General features: G+C 41.5%; 1 protein-coding gene across 6 annotated transcripts in view; it reads right to left on the bottom strand.

The window, feature by feature from the left end:
* Positions 1 to 26,291, bottom strand: part of ATP11B (ATPase phospholipid transporting 11B (putative)) — a 136,360-nt gene that overhangs the window by 61,329 nt on the left and 48,740 nt on the right. For all 6 annotated transcript variants that reach the window (XM_033957957.1, XM_033957955.1, XM_033957954.1 and 3 more), the window contains exons 8-18: positions 25,730 to 25,777; positions 22,871 to 22,935; positions 20,715 to 20,796; positions 14,402 to 14,552; positions 12,243 to 12,440; positions 11,805 to 11,963; positions 8,897 to 9,072; positions 6,541 to 6,609; positions 2,950 to 3,023; positions 2,773 to 2,876; positions 452 to 633 (exon numbers count right to left, since the gene is read on the bottom strand). In XM_033957957.1, coding sequence (XP_033813848.1) covers positions 452 to 633; positions 2,773 to 2,876; positions 2,950 to 3,023; positions 6,541 to 6,609; positions 8,897 to 9,072; positions 11,805 to 11,963; positions 12,243 to 12,440; positions 14,402 to 14,552; positions 20,715 to 20,796; positions 22,871 to 22,935; positions 25,730 to 25,777 — 1,308 coding nt within the window. The remainder of the gene's footprint in view (positions 1 to 451; positions 634 to 2,772; positions 2,877 to 2,949; positions 3,024 to 6,540; positions 6,610 to 8,896; positions 9,073 to 11,804; positions 11,964 to 12,242; positions 12,441 to 14,401; positions 14,553 to 20,714; positions 20,797 to 22,870; positions 22,936 to 25,729; positions 25,778 to 26,291) is intronic.

Raw genomic sequence — 26,291 nt, 5'->3', positions numbered from 1 at the left:
GGATAGGAAGAGGGAGCAGACAGAAAGGTTGTTTTTTTTGTAAGCTAGTACCAAGGCAAGTTTTGTTATTGTTCTTGATTCTTACTGTATTTCGGGGACAGGAGGTGGAAAGGCTGGAGTTCTAGAGTTTCTGAATTTTTCTGTTATATAACACTTTTTGCTATTGTAATTGTAAAAATATCTTAATAAAACTCAAATTAAAAAAAAAATAGCTGGCTGACATCTAGGGGAGTCTAATTCATAATCCACTGTGGCTCATTGTGAGCATGCAAGCCATTTAATTCTCAAAAAGCCTCAAGAACAGACTTAGATTGTGAGCCCACCAGGAACAAGGAAAATATCTACAAACCTGAATTTAATTCACCTTAGAAAAAGGAGAGAGCTAAGTGCTTAAATATGAAAAAAAAAACAACAACCCAAGAATCACAACTATCAAAGTGCTACAGCTTACCTGTCTTCTACTCCCGTAGCTCCGAGTAATACAAAATCTCTCTCTATGAACCTGAATGTATCACTAACTTTTTCTTCTCGCTGCTGTAAGGCAGTCCTGGCTTTATGGAGACAGTCATCTATTTCCTGATACTCCTTAGAGGAGAACGTTCTGGAGGCAACGCACAAAGTTCTTAGCCCTTTCTATGAAAAACAAAAACATCAGAAGGGATACTGCCGACTCAGTCTTTAAAGATGTGTTTTGCTTAACCTCCCTGCACTAAGGGTTAGATATTTAACTTTCAATTCAAAACGTGTTAGTAGGTAGAGGCTTGCCAGGTAAGCCTATAAAACCTAAGAGCTAAATGCGCTAAAGTTTTCCCACATGTATGGAGCATGAAGGTGCGCTCAGGAAATAAGAGCTTCCAATGGAGGGGATGGAACTTGATATACCGCGGTTTACATATTATATATATGTACAGTGGTACCTCGGTTTACGAGTGCACCAGTTTGTGAGTGTTTTGCAAGACGAGCAAAACATTCGCAAACTTGGTGCCTCGTAAACCGGCGATCCGGCATCCCCACCAGCGATCCGGCATCCCCCCCCGCTCGCATTGCCCCCCTTCCACCGCGATCCTACTTCCCCCCCACCCCCCCGAGCAGTCAATGACACCCTTTACCCGACTTGGCACCAGTGCCTGTGCCCGAAGATCCTCCCTCTTCTGGCGCAGCCTGGGCTGGGCGGTGCGTTGGAGATCCTCTTTCTTCTGGTCTGGGCTGGACTGGCTTTGAGCATGCGCAAATGCTCAAAGCCAGTCCAGCCCAGAAGAAGGAGGATCTCCGACGCACCGCCCAGCTGCGCTAGAAGAGGGAGGATCTTCGGGCACCGGCACTGGTGCCAAGTCGGGTAAAGGGTGTCATTGACTGCTCGGGAGGGGGGAAAATAGGATCGCGGTGGAGGAGGGGGAAGCTGGATCGTGGGGGGGGGGGTTGGAACAGCGTTGGATTCCTCAAGGGGGGGGAGAATGGAGCAGCGCCGGTAGCCTCGTGGAGGGGGAGGGGAGAGTTTCCTATGGGGAAACTTGCTTTGATATACGAGCAATTTGGTTTATGAGCATGCTTCTGGAACAAATTATGCTCGTAAACCAAGGTTCAACTGTACTTATTTTGACCCAGATTCTGAAACCGGTGCTGTTGTTGACAGCTGCCGATCATGTGTTAATCACGAGATGGCGGTGGGTACAGAACTGCGCCTCTGGCAAAGGTAGGCCAGAGTTTTCCAGGCCTATGTTTCCGGCGCCTATATTGACGTGAATTGTGCCTCTGTATGCGCTCTATGCTGCCTAATGCCACTTCTGGCGTTAGCCTCACCTACAGTAGCATTAGGTGGCCTAAACTGATTCCGGCACAGATTTTTTTAGGTGCCTTGAAACTCAGTTAAAAACATCATCGAAACGGCATTTTTTACTGAGCTTGGGTGCCTACCGACGCCAGTTAGAGAATCTGGAGGGTTAAGTCACAAAGAGGTGTAATGGGAATCAAACCCAGTTCCCTTGGCTGTCAGGCCACTGCATTAACCATTAGGCTACTCCTCCACACTATGTCCTAGCAACTCCGAGTTTCTGCTCCCAGTAGCCCCCTGCTCAACTTAACAGAGAGATACACGATCCCTAAAGTTGATCTGATAAGCCCAGAAACACACTCAGGCATTGTCAAGGAAAAATATCAGAAGTCAGTGACTTACAGTCCACCGACCGGGAGTAAATCACTATTTTGGAAGTACAAATTTAGAAAACAAAACTAAATACAGATTTTATATATAAGATTGGTTTTGTCCCCACATTTGAACTACAAATATTTAATATTTTAATTCTCTCTCCACGTATTGCTTCGTTTTACTAATATAACAGACAGATCTCTATATACACTCAGGTTAGGACTTGAAGACAAAGATTTGACAATGCTTAATTTTTGAGGCCCAGTTGTTCATCATCTATTTTTCCTTCCAGCAAAATCAGAACTAATTCTGCTGTGATTTGGGGGCCATAAGCCTTCATTTGAATTATCCGAGAATTTTCCCTGTGGTCATTGTAGAAAACACCCTGAGGCCAGGACCATGCATAAGGATGCCTTTTGGGAGTCTGTATCAGCTTCAAATTCAACCACCATGTATCACTGTTAGTGTCCATCATTTTCTGCCCCTTCCCTTCCCCTCCCTTAGCATCCCCAGCCCCAGATGACCCTGAAGACCAAGGACCTTTTGTAGGGGAGTATGCAGCTTAAGTCCTGAGCTATCAGATCAACCTTTGACCATATTCATAGTTCATGAAAGGTTATATTTACCAAAGCAAATTCTTCAATATGAATTCGTATTTTGTCTATTTCCCCATGTTTGCTATTAGGAATGATTGCAGATTCAGCTCCTTTTGTAAATAAGATCTTCTCTCCTAGGGGGGAGATAATCACGTTAAAAGAATGCATAAAAACTTAAGCTTAATTGTACAAGATATGACAGTTTACCTGAGGGACTCTCCACAATTACACTCATCATTCTTCGATTTGGATCGAACTCCAAAATGTGAAGCAATTTGTATCTGTAATTTAAAAAACACACACATAAAAAAGGATTGGTTTTCCCTTCTTTTAAGCATTCAATTAGATTAAATCTACTGAATATGGTTACAGATATAAGCTGGTGCAACTAAATCCTTTCTGATTTCCTTAGATAAATCCAAGTAAGATTCCTGCAGCTAGCAGGTGGAAAAAGAGAATACAGAAAACATTAAACTGAAGATGATATTTTCCAGTTGCTTTGGATTCTGTAGTGAGAAGAACAGGTGACTCCTCTGCTTCTTTAACCCTGGAGTCAAAACCCTTTCGTTATACTGAGGCAATCTGACTTATTCCTAGAACAATATCCCAAACCCATTCTACAACTTTCTTGATCTCATATAAACCCAGCTATTTCTACCTGGAAATCCACTCTCCTCCCTCGAGGCTTCCGACTCTCTACAGGGACACTTACTTCTGAAAAATGACCCTTGTTAAAGTATAGGCTACCTTCTCTATAAGATCTCTCGAGATAGACTGAGTTCACAGTGTGGCTGTGGAGACTAGGCCCTCCCATCATCCCACCCACCCCTAAGCTCACATTGCACATATAGATCCACCTACCTATCTCCCTCAACACCCTCCACCTGTTACCCAGCCAATTCTAACCTATATAGAATAAAGGTAACAAAATTAAAAATATAATTCAACACCACAAATGCTATACCTTAAAGTTATAATAATCCTACCCATCATGTGCTTTTTTTAAAAAAAAAAAATGTGTTTCTTGAAAATGGTCGATGGCATGAACAACAGAATACAAAATCAACAAAGGGTGTCAGAGCAGCAATACAAAATTCAATGCAAACAAGACCAAAACTCTCAAGGAAAAAACAGTAAGAACCAGAAAAAGTAAAAGAGACCAGTAGTGAACCACCATTCAGAAGCAAAGCAGAAAGGTCTGGCCGCCAACACAAAGCCATGCCAACCCACCATTCATTTTAACATTAGAAACCCCAGAAAACACACTGCCACACATTCCACTAACCCCAAGCCATCCACCCCGACTGAGACAACTCGCACACAACAACCAGCAAATCAAACACACAGCCCATAGGGAAGCACCCCCCCTCCCCCCGTCCCCCTGGAGTACAGTAAGGACCCAGAAGCTACCAGAAAGAGCAGAAGAGGAAGATAAGGAGATGAAGAGACAAGGTGAGATGGGCACCAAGCCAAGCAACAGGTCACTCGGATGGGAATCAAACCAAGCAGCAAGGCACTCAGATAGAGATCAAATCCAGCAAAAGCCTCCACAAGGAAACATAATTCTACATATCCGAATATCTGGATCCTTTATAAGAGTGAATCTCGAAGTGAGCCAGCTCTCGCAACCGACATTGCCACTGGAGCGCTGGGGGCGCATCCTCCGAAATCCAATAAGTTATGATTAATTTTTTAGCCAAAAGTAGAACATTATAAAGGCATCACCGCTGAGGGACTGTAAGCCCCTGCTCCAGCAGCGGCCCCTGGACACCCAGAAGGAGAACCCCATAATCCCATTCCACAGACCGGTTAAGAGTGGTCCCAAGAAGGGACAGCATCCCTTGCCACATTGTAAGCTTAGAACATTCAAGAATGGAGTGAATATAGGTGCCAGGATGACACTTACATTTAACACAAAGGTCGCACTCCCATAACCCAAACTGCGCCCCCCCGGTGCCGAATGATATAAGCCCTATGCAAAATCTTGTACTTCAATTCTTGAAAATCAGCAGATTTGGAGAAGAGATAGAGCGACTTGAAACACTCTAAAAACTGGTATTCAGAATAACTCTGACCAAGATCCCCCTCCCAACGCTCCCAAAGGGCGCTCATGCCCGCCACCCTGGCAGAGAGCCGCAACACACCATACCAATGAGACAGCTTGTTGAGCGGCACCGGAGTAGTGGAAAAAAATCTTGTCAAATTGCCCCAGCTCCCAAGCCCCTGATCGTTCACGGTGCTCGGAGTCCCAATAATGTCGAAGTTGGAGAAAAGAAAACAAATACCCGTGGGGGAGGTCCCATTTCTTTTCAACCTGCTGATAGGACAGAAAAGAGGGTTCTGAAAGGTCCAGTATCTGTGCAAGTACAACCACGTTGTGCCCAGTCTCGAAAGAGAGAGCGCCCCCGAGTTGCCTTCAAACAACACAAAGGGTACCCATCATGTACTTTCCTATCCCAGTCATCAACCAGGGCAGATATGTTGACCCAACAATTACCCTCAGAAAAACCCTCACAATATAGCCCTCACAACCTAAGAGGAATCCTCATTTTCCCATACACCTCCACAACTAAAAACCTAACTATCATACTCAAAAATGCCAGACCAGTAAAGAAATAATGGGCTACATTCACAAAGGGCACGGATCCAATCCGTGAGGGATCTGATCTGGGAACGGGGGGATGATTCACGAATCGCCTCCATCTGACTGCCGGGACTGCTCTCTAGCGATCCCGATGCATGCGCAGACCATCTCTAGATGGTCTGCACATGCACTGGCCCTCCGAGCCCGGCAGAGAAGTTTTGTTGGTTTTTTTTAAAACTGGTTTTTAACTTTTTTTGCGAGACTGTGGTTTTAACCCGCGGGTTAAAACCACGGGCTTGCACTGCGGGAAGGGTTGGAGAGATTCGGCGCGAGTTGGGGTGGCAAATTGAGGCAGCAGGCAGGAGAGATTCAGGGCGAGGGCAGAGAGCAGGGTGGCAGAAGACTGGGCAGTTGGAAAGGACCTCAGCGCTTCCTCATCAGTCGCTTATCTTTGGATCGGCCAGCCCGTTCAGTGTTACTTTTTTATTTTAGTGAATCGCTTCCTGCCTGCATCTGAATGCCGTTCCCCCTCATTTGCAGGCGCGGATTGGAATATTGGTGCTTTGTGTTATTTTTCATATCATCCATGCCAAAATCAATCCTACAAATAAATACACTTCTCTCTCCATATTTGCAGGGGGTAGGGGGCAGAGACGGCCCATGAATATGAAAAAAGTCGCAAATAACTTTTAGGACTGACTCTGACCCACCCCTGCCTCCTTCCTGGACCTCTCCACATCTTACCTGGTGGTCTAGTGGTGAAGCGGGGAAGGAACAATCTTCCTACGCTTTTGCCCCATGCAGAGCCATCAACAAAAATGGCTGCCGTGAGTTCTTGTGGTCTCATGAGACTACAGCGGGAACTCATGGCAGCCATTTTTGTTGACGGCTCTGCATGGGGCAGGAGTGTAGGAAGATCTCTCCTTCCCTGCTTCATTGCTAGGCCACCGGTACAGTGTGGAGAGGTCCAGGAGGCGGGGGTGGGTCAGGGTTTAGAAACTCGTGAATAACTGAAGTTGTGAGTTCTAAACCCGCAAATTTGGAGGGAAAAGTGTAATGACCTAATCTTTTATTTGTCCTGTACTTTCTCGAATATATTGTCATGCAGGGACCATCTCATATGCGTTTTGTGGACAGTGCTGTGTATGTCTAGTAGCGTTATAGAAATTTGTAGAAGTAAAGTAACCTAGATAAACTGTACTGAATCATTTTACCTTTCAGATTTTCCAAGAACTTTGATTTCCATACATTCTCCATCTGTGCCATTAAATTTAACTCCCAGTCTAAGTAAAATAAAAGAGGATGTGGAAATTAGAGTTAACTGTCACACAACTAAACATTTCTATAAATATAACACTATGTGCTAACACTGTATTATCAAATATCATCAATTATCATCACCAAATAATAAAGTCGGGCCTCACCAATCAGGAGTTGCTTTGACATGCAGGAAGAGGCAGTCTGAGCATACCGCGAGTGATTTCCTTCATTTGCCAGTGCTCCGGCTGCCCTCTCCTGCCTCTCTGGCTGCCCTCTCCTGTCTCCCCTGCTAAAACCCGCATTCGTGGTTTTTCAACATTCGCAGGGGTTCCTGGAACGGAACCCCCACGAATATTGGGGGAGTACTGTACTTGATGACAAGTCTTTATTTCAATCAAAAGCATTGTGAAGATGTGATGTGCCTGTATAGTAAGGGAACAAGGACCCAACATGGTCCGTGTTTCGACCAAAGCGTCTTCCTCAGGGGTCAAATTAGTTCCTGAAAAGTCACACAAACATCATTCAAATGAACCGGAACGCGTGGTGAAGCGTAGATGCCAGGAGGAGCTGCGTATTAACTGGTGGCTGATAGAGAAAGATCACCCATGTAGCAGAAACATGATGTCATTGGAATGCAAAAGATACACCATTAACTTTGTGTAATGGGGCTCCATGGATGACGTCACCCACATGTCCTGCTTGTCCTGGGATAAGGGGTAAATACTCCTGATGCAGAGCTATGCAAAACAAATGCTTTCAAGGACTCTTGTTGAGTATATTGAATGGAAAGTGAGTGATCTGCACTTGGAGGGCGAACTGATACAAACGTTTAGTAGACTGATCGGCAGAGGACAGATTTCCAGGGAACTGCATCACCTACCTGAGAGCTAAGTACAGCTAGATGACTGTTATTGATATTTTTGACCTTTTTTGGCAGTTCAGCACCTAATGTAGACTTTTGTTCTTTTTGTATCGAGTGCACCTGTATGAGTTAATTAAAAGGAGCCATTTTGTGGGGAGGGAGTTTTTTTCTCTCTGGCCTGTTTCCGGAGCGGACCAATGATTAGAACAATTGACTCTTTAGTGGAGGTATATGCTCCCCGAGTATCAATTCCTTCGGGATTTGAGGTCCACTTGTTTATTGTTTGATGCACTCGTGGGGTTACTCGACACAAAAAGTAGGAGACATTGAGGCCCTGATTCTATAAAGGGCGCCTAAATCATACCTAAAGTTAGGCGTGCTTTAGGCATCCAATCTAAGTAGTTAATGAGCCAATTAAGGGTCTTAACAAGCGATAATTGGTACTTAGGCGTCCAAAGGACGTAAACGGTGCCTAACTAGATGCATTTTGCAGAATCAGGGCCTGAGTGTTTGTCTTTACCTTTAGTATTTTGGTCTTCTTTAACCTGGAACTCTAGATCATTTATTATTTTATTGCCCTTTTATTAATTGTTTTTGGAAATTGATCTGGAGTCAAATAAATTGTATGTTGGAAAATCATGTAGCCCTGTCCTATGACACAATTTTATTTGGGGTGTCTATGAGGGCTAAGTGTTAGTTATCCTCTAATAATAACAAGCTTTTAATGATTTTAACAGGAGTTGCCATTCAACAAATAACATACAACTGGAAGGATTATAGAGGGTTAAATTACTTTTGGTGGAGTTCGGTGTGTCATATGTATGAAATGGAAAAAACATTGGCAATTAAAAAAGGATATTTTAATAAATTTAAAGATGTTTGGGGGCCATTAATAGATTATTATAGTAAATAGATTATTGTAATAAATAAATTGTATTTAACCCCATTTATTATGTATGTGTGGAGGGTGGAGGGTGGGGGGTGGGGGGGTTAAAAGTGTTGGATATTTATAAAGATGTATGTATGGGGTTGAGGGAGATAATTCTTGTGGTGTGAAATTTGTAATAATTTCAAGTGGAAATGTATATTATGAAGTGATTTATTGTACACTTGTTTGAAAATTTATAATGAATAAAGAAATTTAAAAAAAAAAAAAAAAGTATTTTGGTCTTCCTTCCCCAAGTCTTCTATATATTTGGGGTAAATATTATGCCATTGGAGGGGAAGTTTGGACCTACCATTCATATTTTTATAATACAGTTTTATTTTTTCTTCTGTTTCTTGCAAATGGTATGGATAGTTTCTTGACTGGTTGGTAATGGATACAAATAAGGAATCTGCCCATTTCTTTAAGAGAGAGACTGAATTTTATAAAAGTTTGCATTTCATTTGCACAGCGAAACAATTATTTATCTTTGTAGCATAATGAAAACCAACTATGCACCTACCTTCTGGAAGCTTCAACTAGTGCCTTCTCATCTGGTGAGGAAGCATAATATTCCAGGTGGGAGGATATTCCATTAGCATGTAAAAAGCCATCTCGGAGGCCATCCGGCTGATCATTACTGATTTGCACAGTGTGGCAAAGTGACACAGCTTTGAGGAAACGTTGCTCCTCTTCATTCTACAAAGACCAGCAAAAGCAGTGCTAGAACAATTGTACGGCTGGGATTTTCTTTAGGCAGGCACAGGTTAAATAGAATGTCAGCAGGCCGAGAACCAGGGAAGCCCAGGTTCAAGTCCCGCTTCTCCCAATCATGCTCCTTGTGATCCTGAGTAGATAATGACATGGACACAAATTTGTCTCCATCCTCGCAGAACTCAAGTTCCCCATCCCATCCCCACAAGTTTTGTCGCTGTCCCTGCCCCCATTCCTGTAAGCTCTGCCTTAACTGCACAAGCCTCGAACACTTATGATTTTATACTGTTTGAGGCTTATGCAGATGAGGACAGAGCTTGCAGGAATGGGGCAAGGACAGGAAAAGAACTCGCTGGGATGGGAAAATGAGTTCCCGCGGGGACGGGGGAAAATTTGTCCCCGTGTCATTCTCTAATCCTGAGCAAGTCACTTCCCCCTCCACTGCCTCAAATACAAACATACCCTCTCATTTACGAAGCTCAACAAGAGGATACCAAAAGTGGAGCTACAAACAACAGGAAACCTCACTAAGGTTATATTTGATAGTGCTTAATTATAAAATCTGTGCATAAAACTTATGTGGTACAGTTATGTCTGCCTCCAAAACAGCGGGGGAGGGTTCAGGAAGGCAACTTTATACAACGTAAGTGCAACAGATATGCCTTTTTTATTATTATGTATGTTTTAACTGTAATCCATTTTGTACAGTCATTTTGACTGAAAAGATAGCGTATGCATTTTAAAATTAAAATGATATGTCTTCATGGTACAGGGTCGCTGTTATAAAATTATCCTTGTAGGCGCAGATTCCATATTTGTTGCTGAAAATCAGTGTGGGGAAAAAATCCATGTTATGTTGATCAAGTTTTCTATTCCCCCTTTACCTATTCAGTTCAAGGTCGGATTATATTACAAGAAGTTGGGTCACTTACCCGGGAAGTTACAATGGACAGTTTGACATGGACATTCAATAGGATTTCAAGTACAGGCAGTTAGATTATAGTTACAAATTCAAGTAGGTCTTCGTCGGCTCATCGTTATGTCCCAGGAGTTGCATTAGACAGTTTAGAAATGGGCTTTTACAATTACCATTTCAGTTACTTTAGAATTGGCTCCCTGGCTTGGCACAGAAATGCTTTTAAAAGTTTTCTGAACCTGAGATAATGGTCACAAGTGCTATTCTAAATACCATGCCTAAAATTAGTGTCGATAATTGTTAGTGACCAATTATCAGTGCCGATTAACTCATTAAACAATTAAGCTGTGCGCACAATTTGGCCATATATAGAATCTGGGGAATAGTGACTGGCGTTTCGCCTTTAGAAGAAATGGTCCTTCCTCTCTCTCCATGCATATAGCACCAATCCAGCTGCAAATAAAAATTTCCATTTGCTAGTCCTTCTAATTACTGCTCCATTTCTAAAATTAGTTTTCAGAAAAGGAAGTGAAAATGGTCAATTTGCTGGCCCTATTTGGAATCTCACCACTTTTTTGTTTTTAGGTAATTTTGGCCAAACTGGCTTCTGTCTGCTATTAAGCTTTACCTATCAGCCCACCTTCAACACTCTCTCCAAGCCCTTACTATCTCATTTGCTTTCTTTACCAGATTGTAAACTCAGGGAAGGGAACTGTTGTACTCTTATCTGTAGTGTTGTGTACATTTTAAGTGTAGCAGGAAAAAGAAGGTCGTCACGTAAGAGGCAGAGTGTCAAGGAAACAAGACTATATGTCGTCATCTACTCCAGGAAAGAGCAACAACGGTCCTCAAGAGCCATGATCTATTTGGGTTTTCAAGACTTCCACAATGGATATGCATGAGATTATATACAATGGAAGCAGTCCATGTAAATCAAATAGATCTCATGTACATAGTGGGAACTCCTATTTTATAAATGAGAGTTTTATTTATTGTTGGGTTATTGAGCTCTGTCTGAAGTCCTTAAAACTAACTGCACAGTGACAAATTTGAGCTTTTATAAAATGGTTTTCCAAAGCATGTAAGTAGCTTCACATGCTGAGGAAAGCTAGATCCTACTTCAGCCAACAACACTTTGCCATCCTTGTCCAATCCATCATCCTGTCCAAACTAGATTACTGCAACGCCATCTACTTAAATCTATCAAAAAAAGTATTCTAAGACTCCAGCTAATCCAGAATACTGCAGCCAAACTGATCTTCTCAAAACGCAAGTCTGACCATGCCTCCCCACTCCTTGCCAAACTTCATTGGCTCCCAATAATCTTCAGAATCCATTTCAAATGTTCCTGCCTGGCTTTCAAGATCATTCACGGAATCCTGCCTCCTCTTATCCCACTGTCTTTCAACTCCTCCAGTCCCGACTCCTCCAGAACTGCCCAAAGGCTTAAACTAGCCTTCCCCTCTCCACGCAGCATCCACTATTCAGGCAAACTGGGAAAATCCCTTCTCTTCAAAATCACAGGTCTTTGGAACAACCTCACCACCCCGCTGCGGAACCTGAGCTCCCTTCGGTTATTCCGCAAACAACTGAAAACCTGGCTTTTCAGCAAATTGTAGCTCTATCCTTCCCCCCTTTCTCTCCCCCCTTCTACACATAAGTTCATGTAATCCTTTTTCTTCTTCTCTACCCACTATTTTAAGTTCTTGTAAACCGTGTCGAGCTCCATTCTCATGGAGATGATGCGGTATATAAACTTAAGGTTTAGATTAGATTAGATTAGCTCAAGTAAAACCTTTACCAAAATTTGCCTGGTTCCATCTGGGCAGTCCTCTGTCATGCCTTCTGCGACCAGCCTGCCGTTGATCTCTTGGTATTTAATGCCATTTACGGAGCATTCACGAAACTGCATCTCATTTTCTGTCAGCGTACCAGTTTTATCTGTAAATACGTACTCCACCTGCACAAAAGGTTAATTCAACAATTAATTTAGTTTGACAAAGTTCATTGCCAACTGACCAAGTTTGGTTTTCAGCTACAGATCTGCTTTTTGCTCCTGTTTCATATACAATGGATGTTATTCCTGGTTCTAATGTCTACAAAATATGAATATATGAATGCATACTTTACCTTTCTCACTCCTTTTCACAAAACTCACAATCTGCAATATTGTTTATACGTCAATAATTCAACCACCTCAATTTCAAGTCTCACAGTCTTAATTGAAATAATGTTTTACCTGTCCCAGCTCTTCATTCAGGTCAGACGTGTTTACTTGTGCTCTCTGGTTCGTCTCTTCATGATAAAGATCAAGATCCCAGCCAATAAAAAAGGACCCAAGGAATTTCTGCATTTCCACTGTCACATACAGTGATATAGGGATGATGAAATTGTACAGAACCAGGAATGCAAGGAAATCGGAAATGAATTTGAGAATCTGCAAGAGAGGGATAGGAAGAAAAATTAAATAGATTCTTCGCTATGGAATAACCACCTCCCCTTCCCCAGCCACCTTAAAATTGTCTACAGCAAGCCATGTACTTGTTAGAACAAACCCCCCCTCCAAACTCAACCATCTCCAAGATTAGAAAAAAGAAAATCATTGCCTTCTCGGCCATTCAGGTTCTAAGACAGGAGTGTCCAACCTTTTGGCTTTCCTGGGCCACATTGGCCGAAAAAAATTTTTCTGGGGCCACGCAAACACTGCAGCAAGACAGGAGGGAGCCAGCATGATGGTAAACACCCGGGAGCAGCAGAGGAAAACACTGCATCGCCCTCGAGCAGGGACCCACAAAATACTTCACGGGGCTGCACATGGCCCTCGGGCCGCAGGTTGGACACCCCTGTTCTAAGAGGTGTTATACTAAATAGGAAATGGAACTTGTCCATGTGCCTATAGGGCTAGAGCTTAACCAATGTTTTGCATGCCTATTTGATGCCAATACCAAACCATCATGGACTCTTTACAAAGTACTCTGGACATTTGACAATGCTGCATAGTCAAGCGCTGCTGCTCGGTACTGAGAGGCATCCTTCTCGCGAAAATTCGTGGAGCCAGTAAGGATGCCTCCTTACTCTTTTCAAGGGAGAAGAGGCCCAGTTTCTCCAATCTCTCACTGTACGGCAACTCCTCCAGCCCCTTAACCATTTTTGTCACTCTTCTCTGGACTCTTTCGAGTAGTACCATGTCCTTCTTCATGTACGGCGACCAGTGCTGGACGCAGTACTCCAGGTAAGGGAGCATCTTGGCCCGGTACAACGGCATGATAACCTTCTCCGATCTGTTCGTGATCCCGTTCTTTATCATTCTGTTCGCCATTTTCGCCACCACCACACATTGCGCGGACGGCTTCATCGACTTGTCCATCAGAACTCCCAAGTTCTGATAAACTGGTACTTTTGATGATTCTGACATGTCTATTTTGTCTTTGCTATTATTTGTTTTAATTATGTATGTATGGTTGTAATCCGCCTTGTTTAAAGGTGGCATATAAATAAACTATAAGCATAACATAACATTTCTATACCGCAAAACCATGTGGATCCTTGCGGTTTACAGTTAGCAAAGAGAAAGCTGAACTTCAAACAGTGAATTATAAATTGAATATTACATAAATGACCAGTTATAAGAATTTATCATATAAATAAGTTTCTAACAATTTTCTGAAAAGACATGGAAGTGGAAAATAATTGGCGAAAGGAGGAATCCCAAATGGCTGCTTGATACGAAAGCAATCTATTATGAAATTTTTTATAACGACATCCCCTGGCTAATGGAAAATCAAATATTGTTAATATATGTGAGGAACGTCAAACCCTAGAAAAATTAAAATGATCAACTAGGTACCCTGGAGCAATGCCATGCACTAACTACCTTGTAACATAAACATCCCAACTTAATCACCTCTCTGGCCTCAATAGGAAGTCAGTCTAGCTCTATAATATAAAGTTAAATTATCTGATTAATGTACTGCGGTGTTTTGTAATAACTATGTGGTATTTATGAGCAGCTAACTACAATATGCAGACCATGTCTATTCTTTGCCTACAACCTGCTCTCTAATGCAGCAGACAGTTAGAACAGGATTTTTAGGCCACTAGCTGTTTATCGCATGAAATAGCCGTTTCCGGCCTGTGCTAACTGCTTTAATAAACAGGCCCTAAAGTCTCATCAATGTTTTGAACAGAGGTATCACCTTGTTTCTGCTCCCTTCATGTATCCTAATATTCCAGTAGCGCTCTCAATTGCATTAATACATATTAGCAACCTTAAATTTCATCAGTAAAAAGTAAGAACTAAAGAAATGGTTCAGATATTTAAAAGTAACCTATATAGTCCTGCATCCAAATTTATTATATACTATTTAGAGGTAAACTGTTTCAGGACAAGCAACCCACCTTGCTACTATTTTTCTCTTGATCTGTCTTTTGGTTATACCAAGGGTCATCCCATTTCTCTTCAGCCTGATAGGCATACTTCAAGATGGTACTCAAACTGGCCTCAAAAAGGAGGATTATTAAATAAATAATCAAAAATGTGTTCATGGATCTATAAAGAACAAGAAGAGAGCCAATTTCAGAGAGATTTCCTTTAGTCGGTTCTGATGAAGATAAAATATTAAAGAATTTTTAAGTTGGCTACATCTTCAGTTCAAATGTTTTCAAATGACAAAATGAAAAACAAACAACTGCCATCAAGAAGTGTTTAAAAAAAAAAAAAACACCCCATAACGCAAAACTTCCTCATCTTCTAAAAGCAAAGAAAGTTTTGCAAAGCTGCTCGATTTCAGGGGAAAAACATGTTATGAAAAGCTTGAAAACAATGATGTAAAATGTCACCAGGTTTGAAGAAACACAATGTTCCCTTTGGTTATGTCTTTAATCTGCAGAACATTGCAGTCTATGCAACACTCTATTTGTCCTGCCATGTACAAACAGGATTGTTAATCACAGCCTTAATTCCTTCACATAGCTGCGTTCTGAGCATTCGAGTGCTAAATTTGTCATCTGTGGGCTCCAATGAAGAGCAACATATACTGTACACCACAACAACTCATTATGGTAACAGACGGCAGTCCTGTTCCTTGTCAAAATGGATTTCCTTCACCACAAAACACCCAAACAGCCACACAATTCATTCTAAAAATACAGTATTTTTTAAACAGACCAGAGTACCAGACAAAAACAAAGTGACAGTGGCTGCAAAACTTGCTATATTTCAGACTCTAGAAATATATATTTTAAAACACAAGGCAAGTTACAGTTGGCTTGTAAACGTGGTTCATAATAGATAAGAGTTGTGTGTTATTTTCCAGGTTTATTTGTAAAAAAAAAGCTATATTTTATGCTGTGTCTGTCCTAAATGTCAGCAAGGCTGAAACGTTCCCCTAGCTTGCTGGCATATTTACACCGAAACAAAAAAGCATTGACAGTGCCTGATATTAGATTCTCATAGGGCTCCTTTTACAAAGGTCAAGTTTCAAGTTTATTAGGATTTTATATACCGGACACCAGGCCGCCAAGTGGTATAAAATTTTATCTAATTATTTGAATAAGAAACCTAAAAATGGATTAAGGGATATTTGGAGCATTGAGATTAAGCATCAGATTAATGCATCTCAATGGCCACGTATTTGGTCTTGGAGAATTAAAGGTACGATGTCGGCATCTATTAGGCAAACATGATTTTTCTTGTTGCATGGAGCATTCTGGACCCCTACTAGATTACAAAAATTAGATTGCTCTAAGTCTAATAGGTGCTGGCATTGTAAAATTGAAGTTGGAACTCTGGATCATCTTTTATTTTATTGTCCATATATTCAGGCATTTTGGTTATTAATATGGGATCAAGTTAACCTCTTTATGGAAAATCATGTGGCATTGTCATATGATACAGCTTTATTTGGAATGTGTATGAGAAATAAAAGCCAAATATCTGCAGTAAATAATAAGCTTTTGATGATCCTTACAGGAGTAGGGATACAACAAATAACATTGAATTGGAAAAAATGTTCTAGACTAAATTACAGCTTCTGGTGGAACTCGGTGTGTCATCTGTACAAAATGGAACATTTACTTGCAATACAAAATGGTCATTTTAACAGATTTAAAGATGTGTGGAGGCCAATAATAAATTATCATAATGATTAATGTTAATTTATTATTCTTTTTCCTTATATGATAATTGAAAGAATGGGGGATGGGGGATAGGTGGGTTATGATAATTTAATATATATCTGCATAATTTAATTGATTAATATACATAGGAATTATATTATTCATGTATAGATATGAGATGGGGGGTGGGATATAAATCTTTTAGTTATATATTGTTATGGAATTATCAAGTGATAATGTAATATGTTGTGTTCATATTTTAATGTACACTTGATGTATATGTTAAAATGAATAAAGATTTGGAAAAAAAAAAGGATTTTATATACCGCCTATCAAGGTTATCTAAGCGGTTTTTACAATCAGGTACTCAAACATTTTCCCTCTCTGTCCCGGTGGGCTCACAATCTAGCTAACGTACCTGGTGCGCTAGCGTTTTTGGCGCACGCACAAGATTAGTGCATGTTATAGCGCGCTAGCCAAAAAATTACCGCCTGCTTAAAAGGAGGCGGTAGCGGCTAGCGTGCGCTAAAACCGCTAGCGCACCTTTGTAGAAGGAGCCCATAGAGTATTCACGGGCCAAATGGTTAATTAATAAATAAATAAATATGAGACACCTCAGTACGGGCCTGGATCTGTATCGAGTGGCTTTTTTTGAGGCAGAGACTCATAGGTGACCAGCACCAGGTTTTAAAACCTAAATAAGCTCTGCCCCGTACATCATGTGGTCTCAGTTACCATAAGTGATAAATGTACTAAGTTGGTCAGTGAAAAGTTCTGAGAGAAAATAAAGAGAGGACGAAAAAGGCAACTCACAAAACCCTGCCCATAAAGTGCATTGATCAAAAAAGTGCAAAGTGCCTTCGTGTGCAAAAAGCGGAAAAATATAAAAAGTGTATATATATATATATATATATATGTGTGTGTGTCAGTGAATCTTATGTTTAAAAATGTTATTCATTCAAAAGTTCATCCATAAGAAAATTTCAGATGTAAAAATCAAAGCTACAAAGTCCCAGTTCATAATAAATAATTCATAAAAAACATTCAAAGGAATTAGATGTCCAAAGAGAAAACGCAGTTCAAATCAAATCATAATGCATTAATCCCTCATGTAAGAGTTCATTCGGTGTGAAGTAAACTTATCTGAATCCCAACGAGTACCTAAGAATGATTTAGTAGCTAGCATACAAAAGACCACCTCCACTGAAGTTTGCTTTTAGTCCATAGCAAGATGATGGAATAAGTTACATAATCTCCTCCTATCTCTTGAACTCTTTTTAATATGAGCAAGCAACTAACTGGAACAGAACAATTGAACTAGCTCAGCCACTGCTCTCAACAAAGAGTCAAAGACAACTTGGGAAAGGAAAGTTGAATTCTCTCTATACCGCTTAGGTACAATGAGCAAGGGAGATGGCAGAGGACATTAAAAAGCTATTTTTTTCCAGTTTGGATCTCTTCTCTATAGATTTCACACTCTCCTTTGAGATATTCTGATGAATGTCCCCTTTTTTTCAAATCCAGACTGCTGGGACCAAAACATTTTTGCAAGGACTGTTATGTTAGTTACTTATATATTGTTTATGAAACTCTTTTAATATTCATTTTTAAATGTTGTTTTTATTTATATACAGCATTTTATTGTAAACATGAAACTTAACTGAGATCTGTATAACTTTTCAACTGCCAACTTAATTACTATCCTTTCTGGGGCTAGTGAAGCTGTTTTAAAGTTATTCAGATGAAAACAGTTTTTTGAAATATATCACTGTAGTAAAACTTTCAATCATAACATTGCAAATCATTTTATGCCAATTTAGGGTACACAGTGGAGAGACGAAGGCATCTTCATCTTATTTGTTAGCTCTGTGAGTAGTATACCAATGCTTGACCAACCACTGGGCTCCTTGGCAGTAGTTTGTTCTGCCCACTAATGTCATCCTGAAGGTCAAACTTGGAAGTGCTTGCGAGAGAGGAGAAAGGCATATTCGCCCACTTGCGAGCTCTGGGAATGCCTTACCAAGGCTTGACCAACTATTGGTTTTCGGGTAACAGGCTGTTTGGTCCACTGATATCATCTTGGAGGCCGAACCAGGAAGTCAGAAGTGTTAGAGAATGACACAGGGAGAAATTTTTCCCCCGTCCCCATGGGAACTCATTTTCCCATCCTGGTGAGTTCTTTTCTTGTCCCTGCCCCATTCTCATCTGCAGAAGCCTCAAACACTTTAAAAGCATAAGTGTTTGAAGCTTGTGTGCTTAAGGCAGAGCTTACAGGAATGGGGGCAGGGACAGCGACAAAACTCACAGGAGAGGACGGTGAAATTGAGTTCCTGTGGGGATGAGGAAAATTTGTCCCCGTGTCATTCTCTAATAAGTGTCCATGATTCTGATGTGATGACATAAGCATGTGCTCGAATGGGTATGCCCAAAGAAGATTGCTCCTTTGGAGCATGGTGAAGGAGGAGAAAAAAGTTAGTATGTTATCCCTTGAAAGTAAGGTATTGTTATTTGCATCTTAATAGGTAAATGGGCTCTGCTGCTGTCCCCTGATGGTGTCTAGGTTGATAAGACTGGAACATTCAAGTGGTTTGAGGGTTCAGCTTAATTTTTAAACTGAAAAAGTCAGATCACATAACGCCTTACTATAGGGAATTCCTCTGGCTTCCTATTGAGACCAGGGTGTTTTTTTTAAGTTTGGTTGTTTATATTACAAGGTTTTATCTGGCCTGGCCCCAAGTTACTTAGTTGATCATTTTAAATTTCCTAACAACATGTGTTTTTGACTTTCCATTGGTCAAGGGCTGTAGTTACAAAATATATCATAAACAATTAAGGTCATTTCAGGGATACTGATTTTTGTAAACTACTCTTTACTTCTACCTCATATTTGAATTTCAGGACTTTGTTAAAAGCTTAGTTATTTGCAAAATTTTTGAATGATTAACTTTGTATTTCACTGTAAATGTTTCAGTCTCTTCTATTTGTTAAACTGCATAGATCTGAAAGGCATTGCGGTATACAAATATTAGATTATGTTTATGGGGTTCGGTGGTATCACTTGGCACCGAGGATCAAGCTACCCATCCATCATACATGGTTTCCTCAATTAGACAGAGGTGCTTGGGTTCCTTTATAGTTCCCCTGCTCCAGAACATCCAGGGCTCTCAATGTCCCTCTCCTTTGATTTTCTGCATCTGATGTTCCTTGGGTTTTTTAGAAGTCTAAGCAGAAGATATCGGTGAGGTGATATCTGGACAGCACTAACAAGAACTGAGCCCATTTTGAAGACGTGGATAACTCAGCTGGTGGACCTGAATAATAGACTACTACTGAAACATGGGTGTGTGCCTTTGAGTCTCAAATTTCCACTCTTTAGTTACTGAATCAAGGATGAAATTAGAGGCCATGAAAAATTAGTTTAGGACAAAAAACTTTTGACATTCCTAATTTTTCCACATACACATTTATTGTCAGGTTATATTCTGATTAGACAGGACATGGGGGAATCCATTGCTTTCCCTGGGATCAGTAGCATGGAGTGTTGTTATTGTTTGGGTTTCTGTCAGCTACATGTGGCCTGGAATGGCCACTGTTGGAAACAGGAAACTGGGCTAGATGGGACTACTGGTCTGACCCAGTATGGCTATTCTCATTGTTAATGCTATTTCCATAACAAATTGTTATTCTGTTCTTGTTAGCAACAGAAGAGCAGATAGCATAGCTGGTTTTAGGAAAGGTTTGGACAAGTTCCTGGAGGAAAAATCCATAGTCTGTTATTGAGAAAGACATGGGGGAAGCCATGAGACACTGCTTGCCCTGGATTGGTAGCATGGAATTATGCCACTCCTTGGTTCTGGCCAGGTACTAGCGACCTGGATGGCCACCGTGAGAACGGGCTACTGGGCTTGATGGACTACTGGTCTGATCCAGTAAAGCTATTCTTATGTTCTTAAGAGGGTGCTCTTGGCATATTGGCTTCCAATGGTACTTGTGATCTGACTAATCCTTAGGGTCACCTTCTTGGTAATGTTTTCTTTGGGGCAGGATAAGTCTTTAGTTAAGAAGTCTTACTTTAAGTATAAGGATTTATTACGAAGTGGCCAACATGTTCAGGTGTTTCCAGATGTAGTGAGAATCACTCAACTACGTCATTGAAGAGCAGATGACTTTTCCTAGGTGCAATTTTCTTTTTGAAATTACCTTGTAAAAAATGTTCTGTTCAATATGAGAATGCTAATCACATTTTCTTTGATCCCGCCCAACTGGAGAAAGTTTTGATTGACAAACAGGTTTAAATCCTTTTCTGCCGATAGCTGAAGTGATAGTGTTTAAGAAATATACAGGTCCTTGTAATGCGGGAGGGTCAGGTGAAGAAGTCTTTCCCTTTTTTCTCTAATCTTCTTATTAGTTTTTGTCTTTAGTACTGTTCTTCCTCTCTTCTAATGATGTGGATTAGGATAGAGCTGGGTACGTTTCTTTTCTTTTTGATTGGCTTGTTGAAGTATCTTTATGCCTTAGCTTTTTTTTTTTTTTTTTTTTTTACTGCATCTTCAAAAGACTATAATAAATTATAAAAAGGCACTAATTAACTTACTTTTCTACAGCAGATCGCTTCTGTGATTTACTTTTGTAATTTAATGCCATCTTTGTTTCCATACCTGTATACACAGCCACACCTGAAAAGCAAAAAGGAAAATTTAGGTTTCAATAAAAGTTGTGAGCTTTTAGTCTATGTGTAGACTGTCTGAATCGGTTCATAGACAACAGTGCGAAAGACAAAGGCGCGCCCGGACAATTGAGCGCAGCGCGGAGACGCGCGCCACTCAAAATTACTGTTTTTAGGGGCTCTGACGGGGGGGTTTGTTGGGGAACCCCCCCACTTTACTTAATAGACATCGCGCCGGCGTTATGGGGGGTTTGGGGGGTTGTAACCCTCCACATTTTACTGTAAACTTAACTTTTTCTCTAAAAATAGGGAAAAAGTGAAGTTTTCAGTAAAATGTGGGGGGTTACAACCCCCCAAACCCCCCACAACGCGGCGCGATGTCTATTAAGTAAAGTGGGGGGGGGTTCCCCCCACGCCCCCCGTCGGAGGCCTAAAAACAGTAATTTTGAGCGGCACGCACCTCCGCGCTGCGCTCAATTGTCTGGGCGCGCCTTTGTCCCGGCGTGCTTTTGACCTGACACCGTCTGAATCAACGTGTTCAAGGGGGTGCTGAAAAATTCTCAGCCCAACCACCTCCTTAAATTCTGAGCGTTATTTTGCCACTGTAGGTAAAGAGAGTTATTTTAATTTTGCAACGTGCCAAGGAAATTCAAGACTCAAAAGCCAGCAGGAAAGGTCATGGCCGCAGTGTTTTGGGATCAGAAAGGTGTTGTAATAACCATCTTCCAAGGGGCCAAACAGATAATGCAGAACACTACTATAACTTCCTGTGCCAATTAAAGGAGGCATTGAAAGAAAAAAGGAGAGGGAAGCTGCGGAAAGGAGTTCTCTTTTTGCAAGACAATGTACCTGCTCACAAAGCTGACATGGACAGGAGGGATGGGGGAGCTTTCCCGTCAAAATTCAAATTCATGACCAACAGACTTCCCTGTTCTCAATTAGGTCAGCCCAACAAACCTTCCCGCCAAAAATTCAAATTTCTTGACCCACAGACTGCCCTGTATACAATCAGGTCCATGAACCCACTATATAAAAAGACACACTGCAGATCCTGAAGAAAGCCACAACATGATGGCTAAAACGTCAAGTTCTTTCTACACAGATGCAGCGAGACCCAGAAACCTGCTAAATCATAACGCCAGTCGTGGAAGCCTAAGAGAACATGCTCCTATCTCAGAGTTCATCTGTACTGACTGACTTGAGAACCTAAACGTGCCAGACTTGTTGAGATGTCCTTGTTAAAATGGTTCTCCCAGCAGTCAGCCTGTGTTTGCAGTTCCTGGGACTGGAGGATAATCTCCCATGGGTTTAGCAAACTCTGATAATCACCAGTGGGCCCTCTTTGGTTCATATTCACACACCCAAACTTAAGTTTTTGGTTTTGGCCGAAACTAGGTGTAGACTATTACCTTTGGTTTCGGCCACAAGTGTTTAGACCAGTGGTGTAACCAAGGGGGGCTTTGGGGTCTTGGACCCTCCTCTACCTTTGCTGGCAGAGATGCTGAAGCCCCTCCAACTAAATAAGTACAACGCCTATGCTGCTCTTCTCTTCCTTGCACAGGTCCCTAATGCAAAACATGCATTAAGGAAGCAGAATGAGGACGACGGGACCAGCTTGGGTACTGTATTTATTTGGCTGGTGGAGCTTTGGCATACTCATTAGCAAAGGTATGTTTAGTGTGGGGGATGGGGGAGGAATGTATTGCTCCCCCCCCAAAAAAAAACCACCCTTGAGTGCACCCAAAATCAGAGGGCTGGATACAGCTTTGGTTTAGACAGTTTCAGTTTTGTATGAAACTAAAAAAGCAGTTTCTCTCTTGTTTAAATATTTTGTGCCCAAACCAAAGTCACCATTAGCGGACCTTTAACAAAAGTGCAGTGGTAACTCTTCCCAGATGGCAAAATGTACCATATAATCCATTCTGCAAAGGTGAAAGCTGTAAGAATGAGCAAGGCTAAAGCCGCCCAGCTAGGACAGGCCAAGGAGTAAAGGTGAAAATAGAAAAGAAGTCGAAATCAGACCTCATTGAAGTTCAGCAACAAATAATTTTAGTGCTAGTCAGAGTATTCAAGAATTTACCTACCAAAAATTTCTTTGGTGTTTTTTAAGCGTGCTCCTCTAAGTAATAAATTTTCAGGCCCAAGTGGTCTAAAACATAATATAAAGTATTTGTTATTGCTCAAAAAGATTTCACAACAGAACAAAAATGATTCCTCTATAAAAGGGATCTAGTGGTGATCTTGACTTTTTAATCCTCTTGAAAAGCTTATTTAGGGTATTTCTGAGTAGACAGACCCTTAAAGAGAATTTCCATAATCTGTGCACCCACATTTACATGCTCCACTTGCAGGTAAATTAATGGATTTAGTCAGTTCATTTTATAGCCCATCCTCCCCAGGAGAGAACGGGTTATAAGATGTTACAGAGAATTTATGACAGGTATCAATAATACATCTTCTATAGCAGGGGTATCAAAGTCCCTCCTCGAGGGCCGCAATCCAGTCGGGTTTTCAGGATCAACCCAATGAATATGCATGAGATCTATTTGCCTGCACTGCTTTCATTGTATGCTAATAGATCTCATGCATATTCATTGGGGAAATCCTGAAAACCCGACTGGATTGTGGCCCTCGAGAAGGAACTTTGACACCCCTGTTCTACAGCGAATCTAAGAACACACATGCTGCGGTAGGTGAGAGAACAAGTAATGGTTAACAGAAAGTCTCAGGTGCCCCATGTTACAGGCACGCTGTGTCTTGGTCACTTAAAGTCTGAGACCAGGAGCGTGCTGGTTCGTGAATAGTAGTGTCTTCAGTGCCTTTCGTGAAAACGCCAGTAGGGAGCATATAACTTACATAGCACATAAATGAAAGGGGGGCGTTATATGGGCGGGGCTACCACTTATGCTTATAACTTAGAGAACATTGTAAATTATGCCAGCCACATGGCTCCTGCCCCCATGTTTTTGTTATTTTTTTTTTTAATTCTTTATTCGTTTTCAAATTAAACAACAAGAGCACAAAAGAATATATTACAACAAATTATTCCAGAATAGCACTTTGATATCTGCCATATAAACATCTAGTAAAATCAATAACCCCCCCTACCACCCACCCTTCATCATATTTTCAATAAAAATATACACATATTATATATCATAGTATAACGTAATATGTAACATTATTTCTAACTCCCTCCCCCCTTTAGTGTGCTAAAAAAGAAAACGAAAAGGAGAAGAGAAGAAGTGATGACTATTCACTACAATATTTTGCCAATGGCCCCCATATTTTTATAAATTTAGTATATGTCCCTCTTTGTACTGCCCCCATGTTGTTTAATAACTATTTAGAAAATCCACTGTTTAAGTATCAGGGCTAAAAGCTGTGAACCACAGCAGTGCCAATGTTCCCTCTGATGCTGTCCTATGAGCACCAAGGAGAAAAGGGAAGAGATGCAGGATGTGTCAAACCAAATTTGATGGGACGATGGCTGACAGTTTTATGGAAGCCATCAACCCTGTGAGAATATGGATCAAACACTGGTTGGCAGGCAGGAAACAGAGGGTTGGAGTAAAAGGCCAATACTCAGACTGGCAATGGGTCACGAGCGGAGTTCCACAGGGGTCGGTGCTGGGACCTCTACTGTTCAATATATTTATTAACGATCTGGAGGCGGGGACAAAATGTGAGGTTATCAAATTTGCTGATGACACCAAACTCTGCAGCAGGGTTAGAAACACGGAAGACTGTGAAGACCTGCAAAGAGACCTAACGAGACTGGAAGACTGGGCAAAAAAGTGGCAAATGAGCTTTAACATAGAGAAATGCAAAGTCATGCATGTAGGGAAAAAGAACCCGATGTTCAGCTACAAAATGGGGGGAACACTGCTAGGGGTGAGTAACCTTGAAAGGGACCTGGGAGTGATGGTCGACACATCACTGAAACCATCGGCGCAGTGTGCGACAGCCTCAAAGAAAGCAAACAGAATGCTGGGCATCATCAAAAAGGGTATCACAACCAGGACGAAGGAAGTCATCATGCCGCTATATCGCGCAATGGTGTGCCCGCACCTGGAGTACTGTGTTCAATACTGGTCGCCATACCTCAAGAAGGACATGGCGGTACTTGAGGGAGTGCAGAGGAGGGCGACTAAACTGATAACAGGTATGGAAAATTTCTCATATGCTGACAGGTTAAAAATGCTGGGGCTGTTCTCCCTGGAGAAGAGGAGACTTAGAGGGGACATGATAGAAACCTTCAAAATCCTAAAGGGTATAGAGAAAGTAAATAAGGACAGATTCTTCAAACTGTGGGGAGCCACAAGCACTAGGGGTCACTCGGAGAAATTGAAAGGGGACAGGTTTAGAACAAATGCTAGGAAGTTCTTTTTTACCCAGAGGGTGGTGGACACATGGAACAAGCTTCTGGAGGAGGTGATAAGCCAGAACTCTGTACAGGGGTTCAAGGAAGGTTTGGATAGGTTCCTGGAGGATAAGGGGATAGAGGGGTACAGATAGAACTGGAGGTAGGTTATAGAAGTGGTCAGAAACCACTTCACAGGTCGCGGACCTGATGGGCCGCCGTGGGAGCGGACCGCTGGGCGAGATGGACCTCTGGTCTGACCCAGTGGAGGCAACTTCTTATGTTCTTATGTTTATGTTCTTAATATCAAAATACACAACATGTCATAAAGCAGGGGTGTCCAACCTGCGGCCCCGTGAAGTATTTTGTGCAGCCCCGATCGAGGGCGATGCAGTGTTTTCCTCTGCTGCCCCCATCTTGTCGGCTTCCTCCTCTGTCTTGCTGCAGCGTTTCTGCGGCCCCAGTCACATTTTTTCGGCCAATGCGGCCCGGGGAAGTCAAAAGGTTGGACACCCCTGTCATAAAGCAAAAGAATCATAAAGCATGATCTGATTACAAGCCAGATGTCCCAGCTCCTTACTTTACAATTTCTTCGGTGTGTTGAGTCAAAGTTATTCTTCCAATAAACCTGCAAAAACAACAACAAAAATTCCACTTCAGAATATTCCACAGTCTTTTGATGCCGACATTTTCAAGCCTATGCTCTTTATTTAGTGTGCAAAGGTCAAATCTTGTCTGTCAACCACATGGTGAAATAAATCATCACAATTAATTCAACTTAACTGATTGACAAATGCACAACTGCAAACTGCACTGGGGCATCACATGACCAACACGAAAGGAAAGGGGGGAATCAAACATAACACTTTAGAAGCACTTTATTACATTATGATGGCCAAAACTGAGGCTGAACTTTATTGAAAGGTTTAGAAAGAAAGAAATGTCACAGGATTTTATAAATATTTAAAAATGACCTCCCCAAATTAATAGGAAGCCTGGAGCCTTTTTGATTGAACAGAAAATGAGAACACAGAAGTCCTACAGAGTTTCTGAGGAACCTTCAACACACAGAAAAGGAAGACAGGCCAATATATACAACCAAATATGAATGAGTAGGTGCTGAAAAATTCTCAGTCCAACCA

This window comes from Geotrypetes seraphini, chromosome 9 (assembly GCF_902459505.1).
Source record: "Geotrypetes seraphini chromosome 9, aGeoSer1.1, whole genome shotgun sequence".
Lineage (NCBI taxonomy): Eukaryota > Metazoa > Chordata > Amphibia > Gymnophiona > Dermophiidae > Geotrypetes > Geotrypetes seraphini.
The sequence above is the reverse complement of the archived record's forward strand: the minus strand, read 5'-3'. Positions and strand labels throughout refer to the sequence as shown.